This window comes from Microtus pennsylvanicus, chromosome 5, assembly GCF_037038515.1.
Source record: "Microtus pennsylvanicus isolate mMicPen1 chromosome 5, mMicPen1.hap1, whole genome shotgun sequence".
NCBI lineage: Eukaryota > Metazoa > Chordata > Mammalia > Rodentia > Cricetidae > Microtus > Microtus pennsylvanicus.
Genome location: NC_134583.1, coordinates 34,625,222 through 34,650,803, shown reverse-complemented (window position 1 = coordinate 34,650,803; position 25,582 = coordinate 34,625,222). Strand labels below are relative to the sequence as shown.

At 40.8% G+C, this 25,582-nt stretch overlaps 1 protein-coding gene across 1 annotated transcript in view; it reads right to left on the bottom strand.

Moving 5' to 3' along the window:
* Window positions 1-25,582, bottom strand: part of Stmn2 (stathmin 2) — a 51,813-nt gene that overhangs the window by 12,105 nt on the left and 14,126 nt on the right. Inside the window, exons 2-3 of the mRNA XM_075971473.1 lie at window positions 8,628-8,723; window positions 4,904-5,076 (exon numbers count right to left, since the gene is read on the bottom strand). Of these exons, the coding sequence (XP_075827588.1) occupies window positions 4,904-5,076; window positions 8,628-8,723 (269 nt within the window). The remainder of the gene's footprint in view (window positions 1-4,903; window positions 5,077-8,627; window positions 8,724-25,582) is intronic.

Here is a 25,582-nt window from a genome sequence, read left to right as displayed (position 1 = left end):
TCTACTAATGGTTCCCTTTCACCCCGCTTTGTTTAGAGCAAGGAGTTCACTTCTCTTTCCGAGGTTCATAGGTCGTTAGAATTCACTGTGCAGTGATATTGATACATGAATTAGCTCTTACTGAACAGGTTTGAGTGGGGAGCTTTTTAATTTAATCTGTTTATCAAAGTTGTAAGTATCATTAAATTTTCATCATTTTTCATGATATTAACATTTTTCATGCCAGTTTTAGTTGGCCTGACCTGTTTAATATATATCTATTTTATCACCTTGATTATTCTATGTATTATGATCAAGACCACTTTATATTTAAAATATTTATGAAATGTGCGATATGGCAGTATTAATCAGGACCACTTTCCTTTGTAAAATCATTTGCTGGACCATAATTTTTGCAAAGTCAGAACTTGTTGCATTTTATCAAGAATAAGCGACAGCTCATGGACCTTCTACAAGTCTTTTCAATAGAGGACAATGCCGGATGGTATCGCCAGGGAAGAGGGATCTCAGCTGAGGGGCTGCCTCCATCAGACTGGCTGTGGGCAAGTCTGTGGAGCATTTTCTTGATGGATGATGGATATAGGGAGGGCCAGCTCACAGGGGTGACTCACCCCTGGGCAGGTGAGCCTGGGTTCTAAGAGAAAGCAAACTAAGCAAACCTATAGGTCTGAGGTTTCCTCTGTGGTCTCCGCTCCAGGCTCTGCGTGAGTTCCTGGCCTGACTTCTCTCAGTAATGGACTGTGACCTGGAAGTGTAGGTGAAATGGCCGCTTCCTGCCCAGGCGGCTCTTGGTCATGGTACTTATCACAGCCACAAGAAAAATACAAACCAAACTCGGAAAATGGGCAAAAGGAGATAGAATTGAGATGACTTGCTCAGGGGCAGCAGCTGTTGTGTGGAGGCTCAACTGCAGACATTCTGATAACGATGTGGTCTTGGGATGATTTGAAAGGCACCTTTAAACTGTAGTCTGCTGAAGATAATCAGACACAGTCCCCACACTGGGACATATGGGAAAGAGAAATCACTAACAGAGACACTGGAACAGCAGAGCATGTTGGATCATCTAGGTGGGATGTGTGGAAGCCTGCTGCCTTTTGCTAAGGGACTGTTGAACGAATGGGCACAGGGCCTGAATGGCCAACATGTCACCATCCATTCCCTAATGTGGTTAGCTGAAATATGAAGACTTGAATTTCAAAAAATGAACACTGATTGACAGAGGTACTTCAATAAGGGAGAAAAAGCAAAATTACTTAGAATAAGCTTTTATCTCAGCTAAACCATGGAACATTAGTTCTGGCTGGAGGAGCCTGTGCAGTTCTATCCGAGCAAGTGAGCATATGGTCAGAGCTATGACTGTGGCCAAGTGGCCTAGGGACTCTGGGAAACTGCCAGGATATTTAATACACAGTATATCTGATCCCCTGTGGAGACACTTGGGCAGCAGCCTTCCAGCCCTGACTTCAGAGAGCCCTGTCTGTACCACTCAGGCGGGCCCCTGGCCCACAGAGGGCTCTTGGATTCCTAGGGAATGGCCTTAAACATCCTAGTAAGTGGTTTCGTGTTTAGAACATCCTAATAAGAACCGCATCTCACACCCCAGCCCTTGTCTACCTCTGTGCTTGGAGTTAGGATTGTGTCAATTTGTTGAGAAAATGCTTGCTGTCTTAAGATAACTGAGGCTATTGGCTGGCAGTAGCAACTGACCGTTTATAACAACAGCAAAGTGCTGCGGATACGCATGTAAATGCCATGTATCCTTTGGGGGAGAATATTTAAAAATTTGTAATGTATGGGAAGGGAAATAGGCCCAGTGTAAAGTGACAATGGCTGAATTCTGTTTCTCAGTTTTTAGCAGCTTTTTAATATTTATTCAAGCTTTAATTATTTACTTATTGTTTTTTTTTTCAAGGCAGGATTTCCCTGTGTAGCCCTGGCTGTCCTGGAATTCACAATGTAGACCAGGCTGGACTTGAACCCAGAGATCCACCTGTCTTGACCTTCCAAATGTTGGTATTAAAGGAATGTGCTATTACTGCCGGCTATTTTGAACACCTAGATGGATTTGTTTTTATGTAAAAATGCAGGCCTCTTTATGACTTATACATTGGGTCTGATCTAGTGCTCCCTCCCAACTCCCCCATCCACTGTCTGAGCCACTGCCTTCAAAACATCTTCTCTGTGCTTGCCTCTGTGTGCCCTTAGTCATGAAGTGGATTTTATTTGTTTGTTTTCTAGTCTATAACAATTTCCCATTTTCTCTATTTATCTAACACCATTTTTCTAGTTAATTCCTTTAAAAATAGGTCTTTCTTTAAAGCTGGGCTGTGTTTCCTATTCAGCATGGGCATGGTTTCATTGTCTTCCTCTGCCTTCCTTTCACTTCAACTCTAAAGTCCTCAGAGCACTGCCCTCTGACGTCAGCACCCGTCCTTTCTCTGAGCTCAGCACGCCTTCGTGCTGTCTCTCAAACTCACCAGAACCCTGGAGATGGCGCTTGCTGCTCTTCCCACGTCAGACAGTCTACTCTCATCTTTTGTTCTCTTGCTCATGTTTGATGTGTTGTATGCTATGGTGTGCTTATGACTGACTATTGGTCCTCTTGGTCCCTTAGTGACAGGAGGCCTGGTGAGGGTGTCTTTAGTTCCTAGAGTCAGGGTCAGAATAAATAGCAGGTTCCACATCTGTCTGTCAATTATGTGATTTTACTTTCAGGAGGTATCATTTGGAAACTTACTACCTATAATTTTGCTTTGTGTTAGGAGTATGGAATACTATAGGTGTTGCAGACAACACCTGGGGATACCTGCCGTTTTCTATCTTTAAGCTCCACCCCCACATTTTTCTGGTGAGGTCTTAATTTTCTTTCGCCTTACCCCAGACTTTGCCTTACCATCTCTTTAGGGCAGAGGTGGGTGAATGGCCCAAGTTTGAGCATCGTACTCCTGTATCCGTGACTGCAAAGCGGTTGCAAGGAGGAGAAGCTCTGTTTCTGCCTGAGTTGCTGTGTTGTTGGCAAGTGATTGAAAATAGAGGGCAGCTAAACTTCGCTGGCAGTGAAGCCAGTTAGAAGAGAAGAAATACTGGCTTGGAAGCCAGAGCATTGGATGATACGCAGCGTTATCTCAATTCAGCCATCCTTATTCTGCAGCTACTCTGAACTTCCCAGTCTCGTACTTACTTTCTCCTTTAGCTAGCTAGCACAGCTGGATTGAAGTTACTTGTGTGTCCTCCCCTGCATAGCGAGTGAGCTGTATGCATTTGCTGGGGACTCTCTGAAGAAACTTAGCAGTTTTCCACACGAGTACTAATTAAGTCAGTACAATCCAACAGAAAAACAAAATCAATGAATGAATGTTTAAGTTGGTACTTTCTCTTAATTAGCTGTACTATCACTTAATTAAAAGTCTACTACGAGAACATAATCCACATGGTGATTTTTTCATTGAAAAATTTCCAAATTGCACAAGAAATATAATGGAGTATACTATATTTTAAAATATTTTAAAAAGGTTCCAAAACATTCTTTTTCTGAATATCAAAATTCTGTCAGATTCCATTTGTCAATGTCCATTAGCTACACAGTCCATTTCTAATTTGATTTAATTGTTTAAATAACTGTTAATAGTTTACTGCTATCAGGATGTAGAAGTTTTACCAGAGTCATTAATTAGTTGCTTCAGGGAGTTTTATAAATTAACACCCAGTTAATTTTGATTAGCTCTGTGTTCTTTCTCCTTTATCCATTTTTTGAGAATTAAGTACAGTAGCTGGAAATGTCATGAGTGTACAAACTGAACTTTGCTTTCTGAATATTAAGTTTGGACCAGTCACTGATGTTGTATTCTGAGCTCTGTGTCAACTTTGGACGCGTGTGTGTGTGTTTCATGTATATGTCTTGCTGTGCTGTGCCCATTATATAGAAGATGCCTCTGCTGAGTGAGAACTTAAATTAGCACAAGTGCAACAGACCCTGCAGGACTTTAGACAAGACATTTGGGTACTCCTGAGAGTAAAGCAGAAGAGGGTAGCCAAACAGTTAAATCTTGTACATTTACTTGGGCTAGTAGCTCAGTTTCTCCATTATAATATAGATTTATAACAATATTAATAGATTATAGTGTTTAATATATTGACAGATTTTTTTATAGATAGCACAAAAGTATTAAAATGAGAAGGTTTACTGCTATAATAACTGTGTGTGCAGGATGCTCTTAGTGACCCCAGGAGAGTAAAATATGTCATGATAAAGCAAGGAGGAAGCCCAGTGCAAGTGTGAGCTTGGTGGAAGAAGACTTGACGGGAAGGAATGCCTCCTGTTGGGCAGATTCATCCAGACAGGACTTCTTCAATCCATAGATTCGCTAGGATACCTTAATGCCCTCAGCCTGTTCCGAATACTTATTTTTAACTCTACAAGTGTGTGCTGGGGGTGGTATGTGCATGGGAGTGTAGATGCCTGTAGAAGCCAGAGGCAGTAGATCCTCCTGGAGTCCCCTGAAGCGGGTGCTTGGAATGGGACTTGGGTCCTCTATAAGAGCAGTAAGCGCTTTTAACTACTGACCCATCTCTCCAGCCTCAAATCTTAAAGCTCACAGATTTCTTAGTATCTTACTATAGAAAATTAAAGGTGTTGGGATGGTGTAGGCATTTGGGGATCATTGTCTCTTGGAATCTCTGCTTGACATCTCTCTCTTCCTCCGTGTGTGTGTGTATCTTTGTTAAAGAGAGAATGGAAGTGGAGGGGAAGAAGGAAGAAAGTAGAGACTTTAGAAAACTCTGAATTCATGGCCAGCCTGGTCTACAGAGCAAGTTCCAGGACAGCCAAGGCTATACAGAGAAATCTCGTCTCCCAAATGAAACCAAACAAAGAAAAACAAAAACTCATGGAGAAAGTTACCTTTCTTCTTTCCTCCGCAGCCTCTAGCTTTTTCTGGATCTCCTCCAGAGACAGGTCTTTCTTCTTTGGAGAAGCTAAAGTTCGTGGAGCTTCTGAGATGGGAGATGGTGGCTTCAAGATCAACTCAAAAGCCTGGCCAGAGGCTCGCTTATTGATCTGCTTCACCTCCATGTCTACGGAAGGAACATCGAGAATGTCAAGTAGGCGTCTGAATCAAGCAACTGCTTTAATGAGCCCAGCAGTTCAAGAGGCATCTCATTCTAGAAAGTGGAAACGAAGTGCTTCCAAAATGCACGAACTCCCACAGCTTGACTGTGCACATACTTTTACAGTGTAAATGTTTTTGTTGACAAATGTAGTAAATTCTGTCATTTGCAACCTCATGGGTAAACCTGGAGTGCACTGTATAAGAGAAAGCTAGGTGGGCCCAGCAAGGCAAAGATACTGTCCTCATGCATATAGAGTGTGGTGTGCCAGCCAAGGCCGATGGATTCTGGGGAGATGTTGGTTAAACAGTATAAAATTTTCGCTAGAAAATTAAATATGTTCATGAGAGTCCTGGTTTGCTTTCTGTCACTGTGACAAAACACCAAGACCACAGACAACTCTGGAGAAAAAGATATACTTGGCTTACAGTTCCACATCACAGCCCATCATTGTGGGAAGCCAGGGCAGGAACCTGGAAGCTGAAACCGCAGCTGAGATCATGCAGGGACACTGCTTACTGGTTTCATTTCCATGGATGTTCCAGCTTACTTTTTCATACAATGCAAGACTAGGGTGGCACCAACCACAGTTGACTGGACCCTCCTGCATCAGTCAAGAAAATGCCCCGTAGTCATCCCACACGCCGGTGGGATGGAGTCAGTCTCCAATTGCGCTTCCCCCTTCCCAGCTGACTCTAGGTTGCATTAAGCCGACACACAATGTGATCTGCAGTGATAACTGTAACATTATACTCTGTTGTTTTACACTCGAAAGTTATTAGCACGTGTTCATTGTGCAGAGTGGTGGGTGTGATTGTGATCTTTTACAACTTTCTTCTCATGTGCTTTGTTCGTATGTGTACCCCATTACCGCCTCTTGTCTTTCTCTGCCTCTTTCTCATTGGTTTCCTTCTCCCCAAATACCCCTTCCGCTACTTTCACAGTGTGTGTGTGTGTGTATGGTGTGCGTATATATGTGTACATGAAGACCTATGAAAGAAAATGAGATATGTGCCTTTCTGAATCTGATTTATTTTGTTAATAAAATGATCTCTAGTTTAATCTATTCTTGCAAATAATAATTTTGTTATTTTTAATGATGGATTAAGGCTCCATTTTGTTAGTGGTCTAAGCATTTTTAATTTGTTTTCTTTGATTGGGTTCTTGCCAGAAACACATGATAACACATGAGGTAAGCATATGTTAACTAACTTGGTGTCATCATTATGTAATGTGTATTGTGTTTAAAATGTACACTGTAGGGCTGGAGAGGTGGCTCAGTGGTTGAGAGATCTGGTTGCTTTTCCAGAGGTCCTAAGTTCCATTCCTACCAACCACATGGTCACTCACAACCACCTATAATGGGATCTGAGACCCTCCTCTGTTGTGCAGACCTACAGGAAGACAGAGCACTCACGTTCATAAATAAACAAATCTTTTTAAAGAATGCACTGTAACACATAAGTTTTTAATTATTAATTAAACTAAAGAAGAGAAAATTGCTAGCCATGCTTATCATTGCCATATGTACTAACAAGTGAATTACTGGACTTTCACGCTTTAATCATGTATAATATGATTGATAGGCTTATTATCATACATTCATATATTAATCACGTGCTATCATTTACAATCTGAAATAATTTATAGCATAAAACAGTATAATAGGTAGTGTCTTCGAGGACATTTGTAACTTCATAGCTCACAATGTAGGAAAATCTACCGATTTCTCTAAAGCTTCACTGGTCTTCAGCTTGATCTCATGCTTCAACACTCTCATCCACTAATCTTTGTTTGCATCCAGAAACTTCTTGGCATTAAGCCACTGCTTTGTGTCACCATGTGTAGGTGTGTCTTGTTACCCTCCAGAGTGGTTCTAAGACCCCCAGGGGATTCCCAAGCACTCAATGGCCCAGTCTCTTACTGTAACATGACAGAACACTCTCCTTTGAGGTCCAGAAAGAGCACTTTGCATGATCTACGTTGCTCAGATAATCACTATCAAGGCAGGGACACAAGGCCGAGTAAACAGTTTGGAAACACGAAAGTCTCTACTGAGTGCTCTTGAAGCGATGCATGTGGAGTTGTCTCTTCAGTTTCAGACAGCTCGCACAGCTCCGCTTCCTGCCTCTCAGTCCCAAAGTGCAGAGACCACCCAGTTCTTGGGTCCCAACAATTTGCTTCTCTTCTTGTGTGTTTTAAGACTCATCTACAGAGCTTCAAGTCCCAGGAAGGCAAGGGCCATGCCACATTCATCATGGGATCTCAGTGACAGACCAGATTTTATAGTCTCTTAAGAAACACAGCCAGATTCCTGCTAACAACAACATCTGACAGACAGTATGGATCTATGCGGTTGATTTAATGGACTTAGAGGAACTGGGCATGCTGCATGTATTCTAGTGGAGGTTTTGGTTGGAGATGGATTGGTTGCCTGCATACAGAGACTGCTGCTTCTGGAAAGTTAATTAGCCTTCTAAGGCTTGTGTCATCAGAACAGCACAGGAAGAAGCAAGGCTCTGAGATCTCAGAGAGAACTGAAGGCACGTAAGACTGGGCGCCTGCCCTTTACCTTCTTTTTAACGACTTTTGCACATGTGGAAAGGCAGAATAACTGTGAGCCTACCAAACATCAGACTGTCTCAGGTAGCTCTGGTATACACGACTGCCCTACTTTGATTATGTTGGCCGAGTTAGATGAGGTTGATAATAATAGTATCACAACAGGTCGTGAGGACGTCTCAGGCATCAGGGTAAGACATGTAACACCCTCTCCCCAACATTCCTAGGAGGGAGAATAAATGATAATTAAAGAGTCAAAGTATCCTCTTGCCTGAGGCCACACACATTTGAAGATCCAGAAATGAAACCAAACTTACTTAACCACCATGAGTTGGCATAAAGCAAACTGAAAAGGCTGCACTTGAATTAAGACAGTTGGCAGCCTGGCTCAGTGGCGCACACCTTTAATCCTGGCACTTGAGAGGCAAAGGCAGGAGTATGAGTATCTCTAGAGTTTGAGGCTAGCCTGTTCTGTATAGTTAGTTACGGATAGCCAGGATAATATATATGGATTTGATCTTTGTTATTAGCTTGTTTGCATTTGCTCACAAAATATGGGTACTGTAGAAAGAAAACAGTGCTGTTGATATGTTTTCTAGTCTTTGAATGATCTGTGTAGAAAAATAGTTTCTTGCAAATTAAGATCTGGTGTAATTGTAGTTTAGTGTGCTTCATTATTTGAAAAGACTTCCGGTGGATTGTGATGTGCTGATCAGGATGCTGGTAGCAAGCCAACCATGCTTCCTAAGAGATATTAATGTGCCGTTAGTAGCAGTGGCTTCAAACTGCTGTGAGCAATAGGCAATCAATAAGACCTAATGGCTGGACACAGCAAATCAACACTGAGATCTATAAAATGCTCATCTAATTATGTTAGGAGCTCCTGGAGAGAAGCACATGTACTCAGACTCCGGCCCGCTGTGCAGCTAGAGGTGTCTCTGCCGTAGGCGACTCACCATCGTAGGTGTAGATGTTGATGTTGCGAGGCTCCGGGTAGAAGCATGAGCAGATCAGCGACAGCATGGACAGCTCCTTCATTTTTTCCTTGTAGGCTGCAAGGGAAGGTGTAAGATTAGAGATTCATTCTCTGAATTTCCTCCTAACACCTCTCTGAATTTGAGCAATAATTATAATCTTCTGCAGAAGGCAGGCTGCTTGGCTTGCTTCCTCAATGAATGAGAAGATAAACAAACCTGAGGCATATACTCATCCCTATAGAGGAAGCTAAGTGTGTATTATTGTAGACTACATAAACAATGAAAGTGAGTTAGAAAAAAAAAAGGACTTCAGATCCAGGAGGAAGGAAGACAGAAAAACACTGGCAAAGGAAACAGACAAAACTAACGTGTGCATTCTAATTAATGCATGTGTGAATCCTCTTCACACAAGTTACGATTCTCGGGGTTCATCCTGCATCACCACTATCCATTTGGGGATAGTCACAGAACTCCTCTGGAGAGTTGTTAAGCGTCTGCACCCTCCAGGGAGCTTTGTGGCTGTTTTCTCTTAATTCCCAAATGCATTTTCTTATCTCACCTTCTCCCCATGTGCTGAGATCTGATCAGGATCTCCCTCCCTTTGCAACACAGACTGGATACCAGCCTCTCAGAGAAGCTGGAGATTAGCCCTGCTGCTCCCCCTCCTCCCTCCTCTAATAGTCCTGCCCTAGAAAACCTGGTGAGCAGTTCATGGCTGTCACCAGCACAAAGGTCTCCAGACAGCAGAATCTGGGATGAGAGGGTAGGACACCATCACTTTGGGTGGTTATTTAATTAGTGAAATTAATTAAAGAAAATGGCAGAAAAATAAGGAGCGTACTATACCTTATAGTAGCTTGTGACAGGGAAATTGTAACCTCACATGTAACATTTGTGCTGGTGGGATCTTTTAATCATCACCAGGGACTTTTAAAGTCCAAAGAACAGTGTCCTAGACCTTGGAGGGAGAAGGAATTCTAGAAGCTGAATTTAGACATTATTGACAGTACATCTTTTATTGATAAGCCGGAAGCAGATCCAACAGATATTTTACCATGTCTAGCACATGGACTATGATCACATGCAGCCGAGGACAGCAATGAATGCAGCTAGAGCAAACTAGTAAGTAAATGTACCTAAAACCCCACTAGATTTAACTTTTTGTAACTCAGCTGTGTGTTCCCCAAGCCTCACTTTTGCAGATGACATGCCACAGCCAAGAGGCTGACAAGATTTTTAAATCTGTAGTCCACCTACTCAACTGCTAATTTTGTCAGTGAGGGAACCGAGTCTCACAGAGGCCAAAGTCACATATGACTGATGACAAAGATGGGGCCTCTGGATAAAAGGCGATAGAAGAATCTATACCAGAGCTGCCAAGGAGACAGCCAGTCCTCCTTTAGAACGCAGTCTAGGGGCCGTAGGGCTATGTGTCTGAGAATGAGATCCAGCCACATGCACAGATCAACCTTGTCAGTTTCACGTGGTTCATCTTAGCATGGCCAGACGACCTGCGGCAGGCATCTCTGCTAGCTTACTTCCTAACAAGGAAAGCCATGATTGGTTCTGGGCCACAGGCATTTTTGACAATGCCTTTCGGAGAAATTTTATAAAATTTTCAATTTTAGAAAGTTGAACTATATTTCTTTGCCTTGTTTCTTTTTGGTTAGTCACTTAGAAATATCTAAGATGGTTTTCCACGTAAATGTTCCATGTGAATCATAATTTCTACCAGAGCACAGTATATTTGATAACTTAACATGTTCCATAAACTGACTGAAAACAGTTTAACCAAGCTTTGCATGATAGGATTGCTACCTTTTTCTTTTTCTTTTTGAATATAGTATGGTACTCCAAACATTTTGCAAAATAAAGTATATAGTTATCACTCCACATCTTGAGTTTTATACCCTGGAATTCAACTAAGCTCATATTGAATATATTTAAAATAAAAATGACCTCTGCAATGGCACGTACTAGTCATGTAATCACTATAAGACAACTATCATTCAGAACTGCTTTGTGTGGACTACATATAGATGCTTCTCTTATCCCTTAAAGATACAGTGTAATGGCCATTTCCATAGTGTTCACATTGTATGGGGTAATCAGTACACGGCTTACAGTATAGAACAGGAGATGCATGAGCTCCAGACAAATACTTTATCCTTTTAAATAGGGACTTAAACACCTGCAATTCTTCTATTCCTAGGGGGTCATGGAAATAATTTCCATGCACATTGAAGGATGACTGTATATCCTATGTACACAATAGATTCAAATCTTACTAAGAAGTAGTCTAAACACAAAACTAAAAGATTTTCTAACCCAGAAAGAAATATCAAGTTAGAGTTATACAAGATTGTAAGTTTATACTAATCGCTCTTCATATCTGTCATTAGTGACTTGGTAACAAACTTCAGTAATTTTCAGTAAGATCTCCCAGCTAGTGAAGAGTAGGGTGTACAGATCACCTGTGGCTGACTCATGGGGAGCCCTATGAATGATGAACAGCAATTTATGCTAATAACTGAAGATTTTTATCCTCTGTACCCCATTTGGTAATACGTAGACATGAAACCTTTGAGGATCAGATAGTAAAGTCCAAGTCTTCACTCTAGAGTGGTCTAGAGCCCTTGTAAGGGGCGGGAGAGTCAGATTCAACTCTTTCTGCTGTGAAAACACAAAAAAGCACCTTGTTTGCACCTTGGAATAGAGTCATACCAGAGTGCCACCAAGCTGCTCAGCAGCTCACAGAACCCTAGTCTCCGGAGCTTTGTTAAATCATATCTGCCGTGTTGGCCAGGGCTGAAAAATTGACTGAAGTATTGGTTCTAAGCTGTACTATGCAGCCTGGGGTAGTGAGGTCCTTAAAGGCTTTAGCGTTTACGACTTCCTTTCAGGGTTCAGTTAAAGGCAGCATGGATAGCTAAAGCGGGGCTAAAGATCTGAGGGTAAAGGAGTCTACTCACAACAGGAATTGTCTGTCCATGTCTCTTTATTCCTCTCCCTTCAATCCATCATTCCTCACTGTTCCACTCATTCTTCTTGTTCTACACTGTTCTTAGTTCCACACTGTCCCTTAGTTCTACCCGTTATAAACACTCCCAGTCATATATAATAGATACCCTGAAAACCAGCAATTCCCCAACCAGAGCAGCTTCCAGGGCCAGAATTCTTTTCCACCATAGAAAATCAGGTAAGAGTTTTCACACGCACACACGCGCATGCACACACACACACACACACACACATACACACACACACACACACACAGATCCATGGGAGTGGTTAGCACATGTCTGGTGAACTCCTTAATGGAGAAAGTTAGTTAAGAGAGGAATTAAATTGTCAGGGAATTCTAGAGGGGACGGTTAATGCACTATGCTACATTTTTAGGTGGTTAGTAAAGGGCTAAAACGTTCTTTTTCAGTAAAATTACGAACAGGGCACAGATTGTATTTTAGCCCCACTTCTTTTCTCCCAGTATGCATAGAGGCTACTGGTCTAACCAGGAAACCTACATTAAACAGTCAGGGGGAAGCTGATGGTTCTTGATCAGATAGCACATACACCAGTTTCTACTGGCCTAGGTCTGGAGTTAGACTTACTGTTCTAAGAGAAGAGACTCAGGTTTCTAAATTACTAGTTCCAGGCTATGCTGTCATCAGCGTTCTGATCGTGAGTATTGTGGGTCTTTCTCTGGGTTGCAGTTAATTATCCCTTCTGCTGTCCTTGAAAGTCCTGAACTAAATCATCAGTAAACTGAGGTGGAAGTGAGCGTAAGGAGTTAAGAATCTTTTAAGTGGGGTAAAACCAGAAGAGCAGCTTGGGCAGGTAGTAATTCTATGTCCTTAGAGATCTGTGACTATCTTTGATGGGATGCTCTTTGCCTAACCACTGACCAAATGCCTGCTGATAAAGATAACTGCAGGAAGGCAGATCTCTGTGCTTAGCTAGGAGAGAGGAACAAAGGCCTGGCAGTGGTAAACTGTTCTGAACTAGGGAATTATTCCCAAATATGTAACAGAAAGGGAGACCCCTCAGCCTGCTACAGCAAAAGACAGCCATTTTGTTCACCAAGCAATGACACCAAAAAAGTCTTGCCCTTCGATTTAACCTTTACCAGATCCCCTGGTTCAGGTAAGTTATTTGTGAAAAGATGTCTTAGCAAATTCTGTATAATATTGCGGTTTGGAGCACTGGGGAAAAGGTAGTTGACTTTTGTGGGTGGTTTCCTTAATAGTGTCCTTACTTCTTAGTACATTTTGTTTTTTAAGACAAAGTCTCACTATGTAGCATTGGACAGCCTGGGACTCACTGTGTAGAGCAGGCTGGCCTTGAACTTATAGATTCACCTGCTTCTGCTTCTGGAATTAAACACAGGTGTCAACATGGCTAGTTTCAGTATTAATTTTATACAATGACTCTGTATGGCCAGAGGCAGTCATTGTGTGGTTTGCAACTTATGTGGATTCTCTGAATCCCAGGGAACTCCACAGAACAAGTTGCAACCACCAGGTGAGTCCTGGCTGTCTCCTTGAGGTAATTATACCCCTTCCACAGTACCTATGCCTGAATTTTTTGGCAGGTGGCATTTATTGCCCCGGGGTTCGATTAGCTCACTCAAATTTTCCTCAAAGTTGGTCTTAATACAGATCCCCCATCCATAAGTACCCCTCTTATCGTGTTTCTAGCTGTTCTCAGTGGCTTATGATATCTCACTTGTGTACTGTTTAGGGTCTTTAGATATTGTTTTCTGATATATAATTTTTGTTAGTTAAACTATGCACCCTTTGAAAGTATACACTGTGTCTTACTCATCAGCAAAACAATTCAGAGAACAGTTTGGGAGAGATCAGGAAGTGGCTGCTCAACAAATTACAGTTGTGTTGGTCATTGACTTTAAATCTATTTCCATTGACAAGAGCAAGTACCACCTAGGGGCAGGCGTTCCTGTGGAGCAGTCTAGAAATACACAGACATAGGAGAGCGTTGCTGTCTAGGCAAGGATATGGAGCAGACTAAGACAGATGGAAACAGGAAAGGACACAGGGATGCAAACATGACTTCGAGAAGCCATGAAGACCTCTCGGCCTGCTGCAGCGAGGTGAGTGACAAAGAAGGGCTTCACATTTAGGGATTCCAGGTTTTAGTCAATAAAAACACAGGCCACTCAGCTAAGGTTTAAACAAGCTATGCCCAGGACGTACTAAACATCACCTGTTGTTTTTCCGAAATTCCACCTTAAGTGTGTGTCCTGGATTTCATATAGCACTCAAAGACAACAGACCTGGAAGGTGAAGACTGAACAGGAGTAGTCAGATGTGGTTGTTCATGCCTGTAACTTAGCACTCCGGAGCCTGAGGCAGGAGGATTGCCATGTCTTTGAGGCCAGCCAACCTTGTCTCAGCCTTCTCTCCTTTCTGTTAAAAATGGATTGAATAGTGTTTAAGAAAACAAAGCAGAAAAGATGTATTTATTTTGTTGTTATGGAAATGGGTTCTAAAGAGACAACACGGAAACCTTTTGTATGTAGAACTAAGTACCAATTGGCCTGCTCTCTCTCTTAGCACTTTGGCTGGTATTCTCTGCATGCTAGGGGCAGCCTTTTAGCTACACTCAATTGGGCTTCAAGAGTAAGTCTTCGTGGGTGTTAATTTTGCTCAAATATTTTGGGTAAGACAATTTAACCTTTGCTCCCTGAATGCATTATGCTTCTATTAAGAACAAGATCATACACAATGTTCTGTGCCAGAATGTCAAAGTATTGTGAATAAACAGGGCAATTAAAAGAGACTTAAGCCTTGGAATTGAGTCTTCAGGCTCTCTGTAGGAATAATCTGTGATAGATTTTAAAATAGAATTACTTTATTATTTTTAACTATGTGTAGATAGTATGCATCCTCACACAGGCATGTGTACTTTATTATTTTTAACTATGTGTAGATAGTATGCATCCTCACACAGGCATGTGTACTTTATTATTTTTAACTATGTGTAGATAGTATGCATCCTCACACAGGCATGTGTGTGTAAGTGCAGGTGGCTGTGCACCTGGAGACATTGAACGTCCCAGAGCTTGTGTAGTCCAGACAGTTGGGAGCTGTCTGATGTGGGTGCTAGCAACTGAATTTGGCTCCTCTGGAAGAGCACCGAGTATTCTTAATCACGGAGGCGACTCCCCAGTCCCTGAGAAAGATTTTGAGAAGTGTGTGTTTGGTGGCCACAAGTCCCGGTTTCTCCGACGGTTCCAGTTTATGTTCATTGGTAATGGTTCCTTTCAGTGTTAAGTCTCCCAGGTTAGGCTTTGTTATCAGTTCAGAAGTGAGGAACCAGTAAACAGGCTGAAAAAAGTTATTTCATAAAAATCTATCTTCCTCCCCTCCTCCCTTCCTTTTTTCCTTCCTTTGTTCTTTTGATCCCCCCTCCCTCCCTCCTTCCCTCCCTCCCTCCCTCCTTCCTTCTTTCCATTCTCCCTCCTTCTCCCTCTCTCCCTCCTTCCCTCCCTCCCTCCTTCCCTCCCTCCCTCCCTCTTTCCTTCTTTCCATTCTCCCTCCTTCTCCCTCCCTTCCTGTCTTCCCTTTATGTTGTTGTTTTGTATGAATGCTGGGATGCACGCTGTGTGTGTATGTGTAGGTCAGAAGACAACTTCTAGTGTTGGTCCTCATCTTTCACCTTGTTTGAGACAGGAGTTCTTATTTATTTTTCCACTGACAACGCCAGACTAGCTGGCCTCTGAATTTCTGGGGAAGTTCCTGTGTCAATCTCCCATCTCTCTGCAGAATAACAGGGATTACAGATGCATGTTAGTGCTAGTATGTCTGGATTTTGCAGGGGTTATGGGGATTTGAACTTAGATCCTTGCATTGGCACAACAAACACCTTCACCTACTAAGCCATCTCTCCGATCTCCCCAGCCCAACTTTAAGAAAATATTCTTTGGGCTGGAGAGATGGCTCAGTGGTTAAGAGCATTGCCTGCTCTACCAAAGGTCCTGAGTTCAATTCCCAGCAACCACATGGTGGCTCACAACCATCTGTAAAGAGGTCTGGCGCCCTCTTCTGGCCTGCAGGCATACAGACAGAATATTGTATACATAATAAATAAATAAATATTAAAAAAAGAAAATCTTCTTTAATGCAGGAGACACATGAAGAAACAATGGATGCCCAGGAGGTGGTGTGTGGCATTAACATAGGAAATGAAGGGAACAAAGTAGGAACACAAAATCTCATGAAAAATTTGTTAGGAAATAAATGAGTTTGGGACAAAGAGCTATACTAACACAGAAGGAAGGGTAAAAGGTCTCTGTAAACAGGGGTCAAGGGAGACTTTCCATGCAGAATGTAGCTAAGCTGGAGTTCACAGGAAGGGTTTGCTTGTAGAATAACTGTGTGTGGGCTCATATACTGAACTATAAATGGTTTGAATGATTTTTAAAGTAAGAGCAAAGGACTCCTCAGGAAATACAAAGTGCTGTGAGAAACAGGCTTATGATTTTGCTGTTGGTGTTACATACACTGAGTTGACAATAATTTCTTTTCTTGGATTTTGGGGTCAATGTATATAAATACTTTTACCAACCTCCAAACTAAGAAGAACTGAATGCATCTTTGCAAGAATGTGGGAGTTAATAGGTAATTCTATATATTCCTTCCCAGGGGTGTGTTGGTCGACTTGGCTATTAACTATTAATGTTTACAAATAAGTGCATTTGTCTACTGAATTCATTTAAAATTCAACCCACACAAAGTGTAATAATTATATAGTAATAGTCTCTTAGCCTAATGATGCGTGAACACTAATCGCACTTTTTCTATTCTTCCAAATGGCTACAATGAACCATGAGTAATGGGAACAGCCGCTCTTTGTTGAGCACAAACAATGAACTAAGGCATCGGGAAGACATTTTTCTGTTTAGCCATTTCGGCAATGCCGAGAAAGGTCCAGTAAATAGTCCAAGTTTATAAGTGAAGAAAAAGTTCAGAGATGTGGGATAAATTCTGTGAGTTCCGGCGGATGCTAAGTGTTCAGTCTGTCTGACTCTTTCCCTCTTACATGCTGCTCCAAGCTGTTCACGTCCTTATCTATTGTTTTCTATGTCTCTCTCCTCTGCGCTTCCTCTTTTCTCCCTCCCTCCCGCTGTCTCTGGTGCTGATGTTGAGTGCATGGCTTTGTGCAGGCTAGGTAAGTGCTTCACCACCAAGTTTCGCACCCACTCTCACCTTTCCAGCAATTTTTCCTTGGGCGGTTTGCTCTCATTTTCACTGTCTATATGTTTCCAACCAGAAACTAATAAAATAGAAGGTATAAACATTTTCTCCTTGGCATTTCCTCCCTTACTTCCCACACATAAGCCATTGATTGCACAGCTAGACATACACTCGCCAGGGCCTCTGTATGCATCGAGGACTGGTTTTGGGATCCTCTGCAGACATCAGCATCTGTGGATTCCCAAGTTCTTTTTTTTTTTTTGAGAGTGTATTATTTGACAATTACCTCCTGGATGATTGCTAAAATTTGTTTTATTTTCAAGATCATAAAATAATCACATTTCTCTCTTCCATTTCTTCCCTGCAACCTTTACCCCAGTACTCCCAGCCTTGCTCTTTTTCAAATTCATGGTCTTTTTTTCTATTGCATGTATATATGCATATATAACCTGAATGCTGTTACTTATATGTATGAGCATCTTTTTGGATACTTTAAACCATCTCTCAATTATTTTCATATCTAATAATCCAACAATGATGATATGGTAGTAAATATTTGTTATGTGCTGTGGCTCAGGTAATACTGATATGAAGTATTAGTGTGTACATGTTTAATTGAGGGACCCTTTAAAAAATACTAGCAATTTGTGATTGAATCTATGCATGTCAAATCAGAGGGATGCCTATGTGTCTTTACAGAAGGAAAATGCAATACTTTTTGATGTATGGATAATATGTATGGTAATAAATTGGTATAGATATGGCTGGAAACTCCAGGAACAATTTTTAGAAGAATACATGGATTTAGTAATTAGTTATGATTTTGTTTTAGATTAAAGCATTGTGGAGATTAGTTTACTTTAGAAAATACAACATGGGCATATAAAAATTTCTTCCATTCATCTAAACCATATCCCACAAACTCTAAGCTTTACTTGTCCTTTCAAATCTATCTTAATTGTGTATGTGTCTTACTTTAAGTCAAAAATAATATACACAATTCGAAATGTTATACTTCAGTATTTTTTAAAGACCCAAACAATTAGAAGTAAATGGTTTAAAAATTTTCAATTTTCCACTTCATTTGGTTTATGTGGGAGTAACCATTAATATGACATATCATACATATGATTGCTATTATGTAATTTGGAATTGGCAATATTATAGAAATTAGTTCTGGATATTCATCCTGGACAAGATTATATCTGAATCCTTACTTTTGTCTATTATTTGAAGAGAAAATGGATATGTCTTAGACTTCTTGCTGACATATGAAAGATAGCAAAGGAAGTTCTGAAAATATTAGGCATTAATGTACTACGTTAGTAGTCAATAACTCCGTTAAATTTTTCTTCTCAAAGCACAGTGCATATATGGTTAAGATGTATTTGAAAGCGTGAGTTTAGAGCTCTGAGTTTGTGATAAATGTTTAGGAGAATGAGAGAAATATTTATTTGTGTATGTTTACTGGGATGCTTGTCTGTGGCCTGGCACACTGGCTTCATTTCTCTCATAATTATCATTTTATTGGCCTTATGTGGTAAATTGTTTTGCAATGATTTTAATCATTGCACCACAAGCTTCAATATATAAATAGCCAGCCAGAATTTTACTTTTCATGATGACTTTTCTTTTAAGAATTCAGTTAACAAAAACACAATGCCTATGGGGTCATTTAAAAAGAGCTCTAAGCATAACTTAATAAGAACCTATCCCTTTTACTCCATCACATCATAGACAGGGAGGAAAGCATGGCTCTCCTATTTTCAATGGTGTTAAAGTGAGATCCAGAAAGGAAACTGAGCTTTGAGTTAGGGAGAGCCAGAGATCAGAACCCAGAAGTCTCCAGTCTTTACTCTTTGTTCTCAATGGCGGTAAGGGTACAGTCGCTCACAAGACTGGAAAACTAGCCCCGGCTCCAGGCTTGCGGAAGAGTGCCCAGGGTCAGCCTGCACACTTCATGGATCTTTGCCGTGCTTGTTCTAGGTGTGAACATGTCAGTCTAGTAGGGAGGGTGTGACCATGTCATTCTAGTAGGGAGGGTGTGACCATGTCAGTCTAGTAGGGAGGGTGTGGCCACTCAGTCTAGTAGAAAGGGTGTGATCACGTTAGTCTAGTATGGAGTGTTTCTTGGGAAATCCTAAACAGTCTATTTGGATTCAACCTGTATTTGGATTCCAATTTCTTTGGGAAGCTCTCTGGGGACAAAGGACAAAACAAGACACCGCAGAATGTGGAATCAAGGACTCTCACCTTGTTTTATAGCATTTGGATATGCTGATTTCTTTCTAGTAGAAAGAAGAAAAATTTTTTGACTGACACCTGACACTTATATATATATATATAGTAACAAACAGTGCTGTTTAAAAGAACGATATTGTCATTGAAAAAGAATTTTTATACTTAACTAAGCATCCAGTCTCCCTTACAGTCTTTGTAATTTGTTTCAAAGATTTACTTTTTTCCCCCTTTGAAATAGTATCTCACTATACAGACCTGGCTGACCTGAAATTCACTCTGTAGATCAGGCTGGTTTCAGTGATTCTCCTGCCTCTGCCTTCAGCGTGCTAGGATTAAAGTGTGTGCCACTATGTCTGACTCATGACAGTAGGCAATGAGAAAAACCCTGCCCTCTGCTAGCTGATTCCGATAAAATCTAAGACTAAGCGCTAGAGGCAGGAATTAGCTATCTGGTAGTAGCCTTTTTTGACTGTTTAAAATTTTTACATTTTGTGCATTCAGGTCCTGTGGCTTACCTTAACGAGATCGGGCCCACGCTGTGTATGTGTCTGGTGGTTTGTTCACTAAGTCAAGGCCAAATCATTTATCTTTTACCCAGATGCACCATTTCATCTTAGAAAACATCTACTTATTATTTGCTTGTTTATTTTTATTTTTAAGACAGAGTCTCATGCATCCTGGGCATTCCTTGAACATACTTTACAGCCAAAGAAAGTTTTGAGCCTCTGATCCTATTTGCCTCTGTCTTTCAAACACCAGGACTTGGGCATGTGCCAGTATGTCCAGTTTACATGGTACTGGGGATCCAACCCAAAGCTTACTTCAGGCCAGGCAAGGAGGGTACCAGCTGAGCCACACATGTAGGCATTTATTTATGAAGATTTTGAAGCTCCCTGTGGTGTTTAAAGACAAAAGAGATGGAGCTTGAGGAGATGCTTTAGTTGGTGGAGCTCTCACTGTAGAAGCTTGATGAGGTTAGTTTAGATTCCCAGTGCTTACACCTGTAACTCTAATGCTCAGGGGTGTGTGTGTGTGTGTGTGTGTGTGTGGCAAAGATAGGTGGATCCTTGAAGCCCATTCAACCTGGCAACTGAGCCCAACCAATGAACTTCAGATTCAATGAGAGGTTCTGCCTCAAAAATAAACGTGGATGGTAATCAAGGGAAGACATTTGACATGGATCCCTGGCCTCCACATGTGTGTTTACACATGAGCATACATACCTACATGCACAGGGTGCACTTACCCCTCTAACAGGTACATATACCACACTACACCACACACACAAAGAAATAGATTAGTGTGAATTTGCTTAAGATACTTCCTACATACAACATTAAATTGGGAGCGAGCATTGAAATAGTTTTATTGATGAATATGTAACTGAATATGTAACACTGAAAAAGAAGACCAAATAATCCCCAAAGGTCAGTTTTTAACATCCTAAAAAACACTGTTATGAGGTAATGTTTCTAGATATTTCTGCTGGGATGATGTGATGTTAATTAGTTTAGTGTAAAATTAGACTGGGTTCACATTTATTCTACTCATCTCTACCCCAGGAATTGTGGTCTCCAAAGCAGAGGGGCTTTGAAAGACCTCACATTTTAACCAGCCAAGGCATTCCAGTTCTCTTTGTAGGTCAAAGCTCTCTTGTAAAACAAATTTGAAGAGAACCAAAACAGTATAACCAACCCATTACTGGTGTTTACAAAAGTCACTGAAGCTCTTAAATTTCAACTCACTGGATTCTTGGCATCAGCAATAGTGACAAAGGAAAGAAATGGGCAGATATGAGCCAGTTCTTACCCATAGTGCAGTAGAAGCAGTAAACTGTGTTACTTGAGAAGCTCACAGTTCTCTTGACTCTGTAGCGCGGAGGAGAGTTGTCACTTAAACCTCCCCCAGTGAAAAATCTCAAGGTTCATCAAGGCTAAGTCATCTTAGAAGCACTTTATTCTGCTTCTGTATCAAGATTTTATCACCAAGCCTGATTGTGAGCACTAAAGGTTTCCTTCCACCTTAAACCCTAGATACTGCTAGGAAGTAGTGTCTTTGTTTGGCTAAAGAGATATGCTAATCTATGTAGAACAGTCTGATTAAGAAGGGTTCTACACAGCCTGTACTACAAGCTCTAGCAGGTATAATGTGATTTATTTTTTTTCTATCAGTTTGAACATTTCCTAAAAGTTCAATGAGTATTCCTAGAATATGCTTGCATGCAAACCTCTGCTTGAACTAGTGTAAAGTATCAATATATTTGAATGGCTTCATGTCGTTCTTTTAGTCCTGAGAATATCTTTAATAAAATCTATGCCGTGAGATAAGCTTTCACAAGGAAAAGACAGAGAAAAACATATCTGCTAAAGATAGACTAAAACTTATCTAGCTTTTTCCTTGATAAAAGATTTCCTTTGTGATTTATTTTGCTCAGGCTTGGGCATGCAATACACAGATTTTTACAGGTGTTTGTATTTGAAATCCTTTTTGGAAAAAAGTCAATGCAATAGCCAGATGTGGTGGTGCATGGAGGCAGAGAGCTCTGTGAGTTTGAGGTCAGCCTGGTCTATCTACACACACACACACACACACACACACACACACACACACACACACACACACACACACAGTTCCAGATCAGCCAGGCAACCTGGTGAGATCTGTCTCAACATCAAAAAGACCCACGCCATGTATATTAGTGTTGATATCAACTGTGAGTAAATTTATTTTAATTCAGTATTATTTGTTTACTTGTGATTAGTAGAAGGTAACTATTCAAGCACAAGCCACAGAAACTCCATGCAGGAACTACATTTTCCCTGCTTCTCCAAACATAAGAGAAACACAAGGTCTCCTTTGACAGTGTATCAAAAATCCCTGTATACAGATCTTCCACAGTGCTGTCCTAGCGGCTGGATCTCCAAGTCACACTATTACAGTTTAAACTAGTCAGTCACTGAAGAAGTGTGTGTTGAGGGTTTATGCATGTATGCTATGTGTATGCAAACAAAACACAAAAGTCAGGAAAAATTTTTCTAGTGAACGCAAGTCCCATGAGTCTGGCAGTTACAGTGGCATCCACGCTTTATGGCTCTTTTGTATTTAAAGAGAACACAAGGAATGCACGTAAGGGTAAACCCAAGCAGGAAATACGGATGCTGTCAAAGGCTATAACTATCTTGTTTACAAATGATTTTAGAAATTTCATTATAAAGTACTACGTGCTTGGCAAAAGTATATGTTCTCAGCACATACTCAAAGGTAAGCATGGACAGAGAGACATGCTAATTAGATTTTTTATCATTTGCCAATGTATAAATAAATGTTAGGGCATCACATTGAGTCACATACATACATATATATTTTATTTGTGAATTCTATCTTAATGAAGTTGAGTAAAAAAATACAATTTAAATTTAAAAAAATGGCGAGTGTTGTCAGCAGTTAGGTCTGTGTGCTGTTGCCACGGTAAATGTAAGGTCGCTGCTCTTTCAAGGTCCACTCCCACCATCACGCCTTTGATTGTAAGTGATTCACATTTACAAGATAGTGCTGTTGAGGACTGGGTTTGGTTCACCTGAAATAATCAGCAGATTATTCTTGATACGATGCAGGAAAGCTGAAAAGATGTAGGAGCAGTCATGCTTTTCTGCAGATAGTTTTCTAACCATGGCTAACCTGAAGGATAGCAGTAAGGATTCCGATAAAATCAGGAGGTTCTCTTTGTGTTTCTGGGAACCATGCTGCGAGGAGTTTTTACTTATTCTGGTTGTTGCATTTCCATTTTTCTCCCCTTTTAAGAGCCGGTTGATGCAGATCAGTAAGTATTCACTTCAAAGAATTACTTTAAATGCACTGATATAGAGAAGCACAGATTATTGATAAGTTGGTACTTGGTTTCTTACAGTTATAATAATCAATCACCATTTTGGAGTCCAAACAACAGAGAAAATTGCCTAAAGACGATCTCCTACTATATCTATGGAAATCTCACCCTGGGCTCCTTCCTTGCTTCGGAGGTGGTGGTTGTTGTAGCCAGAGGGCATAGCAGGAGCAGGGAGGAGAACAAATGGGATGCCATGGTTGGAGAAAGGCGAGCTTTTAGAAGAAATCTGTGATTTTTACTAACATTTAATTCTCCTGTTTTTAAATCTGCTTATATGTTTTTGCTGCATAATAAAAATGATTTCTTTTCTTAGTAGCAGACCTTTGTAGTCAATAATGTCCTCCAGATAACTTAGGGGAAGACTTTCAAAGCAGTCTACCCTGGGATGTGAAGAGAACCTCTGATGATCTAGACTAGCACGTTTGTGGGCATGGAGTTTGGAGGAAGACTCCAGGGGCTGCTTCCTGCAGCTTCTGACCATCACCATGCTCATGCACATTTGCTGTTTCAACAGTCTCCACTTACAAAGCTTTCATGAAAATGGCATTTTTTAAAATTTTATACATGTATAGAATGTGTTCCCACTATTTCAAGTGAGATTATGCTGCTCATATAGGTCTGGGTTGATTTTTTTGTTGTTACAGGTAGAAAAATGAACTATGAGTTGCTATTGCATTATATGAGTTTTAAGAAATTTTCAAACCTTAAATTCCTTATCCTTCCTCCCCCTTTTTTGGTTCTTGGAATCAAGCTCTCTATCATTGGGCCACATCTGTAACCCCAAAGGTCTGCATGCCTTGAACATATTATGTCACCTCTCTGTATCCTACTGACTGTCATACATAGTTGGTTTTTACTCAATAGATTTTAAAATGGAGTATTTTTGCCATTGCATACACATTGTTTTCTGGAGTAAAGACTTCCTTTATCTACCTTATGTTAGATAAATTATTTTATTGCACCTCATATTAAGTAAAAGCAGTATAGCCTTCATATTTCTGGCTTATAATGTTCTCTTCCTTCTGGATCTTTGTGTTTCACAGTAGCTGTGTGTCTGACAGTGTGAATATTATCAAATGCTTCAGGAAGCAACCCATGTCTCTGATTTCAAATTGCTAAACTCTCGGAGCAAATTCCACTCTTCTCCATGCTTCATAAAAGGTCTATTTTTAGCTTCAAATATTCTTCCTCACAGGCAGAAAGTGATACATAAAACATAAGCCTTTTGAATGCCATCCGGAACTCTCTTTGAGAGTCCTTCTCATACTACGAAGACTGCAAGCTGGTATAACTGGATTGAAAGATTAGGATGGCCTATGGACTTTATTTGCGGCAGCAAATACTATATGCGGCTATAAACACAATAAAAATAGAATTAAACATTTGATCTGCATAGATACATATGAATTGGAGTTTGGCATGGTAATGTGTTTTTTATCAAAATACCACCAATTGGTGATGCACAAAGCCAAAGACACAATATTTGCCCTTCTTTATGTCCTATTCACTCTGGATTTGTTTATGCTAAATATTTTTCACAAAAATAGTTTTTTTTTGGACTGTAGCTCACATTTTGAGATTCAGACAAACTGTAATGGGTTGAGTGGACAGGCCTATTAGGTAGGATGCGATGACCATTTGTAAATGTCATGTGTTCCCAAAGCTAAGTATGCATTTCCCTAAAACCAGAATCAAACTTCAAGATTACTATTGCAAAGGCTTTAGGGGTGCCCTTGGCTTTTCAAGGAAACCGTCCTTTTCCTGGCTTGCTCCCCTTTGAGTTTGTTGTGTTTTCCTCTATTGCTTGATTTCCTACTCATTTCTTTTCAGCCATTCATTTCCTGAGAGTGAGGGAGGGCGTATCTCCTAATGTCTTTGATATTCCCCTGCCTGGATGCATGTTCGGTAGCTAACAGTTGTTCCACAAATGCTTATCCTTTGGTTGCCGAGCAGGGAGGGGCTGTCATTTATGTGCAAACAGCAGCCCAGAGAGTAGTAGTTAAATTCACTGGCTGTGCATTGCGGCCTCCTCTTAGAGAAGACATCTGACTGTGCCAGGAGAAAGATGAGACATTTCTTCTGCTTATTTATATGTTTTTCTTGCTTCTGCCCTCAATAATAGCTAGAGGTGAGTAAATAGGCCCTGAGGGTAATGGAGAAAATAAGGTTGGAATTGAAGCAATCTTAGATCACATTTTATGTCTTCCGAATATGAGTTTCTTCATCTTAGTTTACATACTTTCTGAGCATGAGTTTGTCTACAAATGGGGAGAGAATATTATTGTAGTTGCTGAGGTGATGTATTGAGAACGTGAAATGTTGACGTATTCCTAATAAATATCATCAAGTTGATCTTTATTTTTTGACACTTTAAAGGGCTATAGCTAAATGTGCTGGCTGGTCTTATGTCAGCGTGACACAAGATAGTCATGTGGGAAGAGGGAACTTCAAAGGAGAAAGTGTCTCCTTCAGATTGGCCTGTGGGAGCATCTTCTTGACTGATGATTGATGTGGGTAGACCCATCTCTCACTGGGGGCAGTGGGACCCCAGGTGGGTGGTTCCAGATGGTACAAGAAGGAAGGCTGAGAAG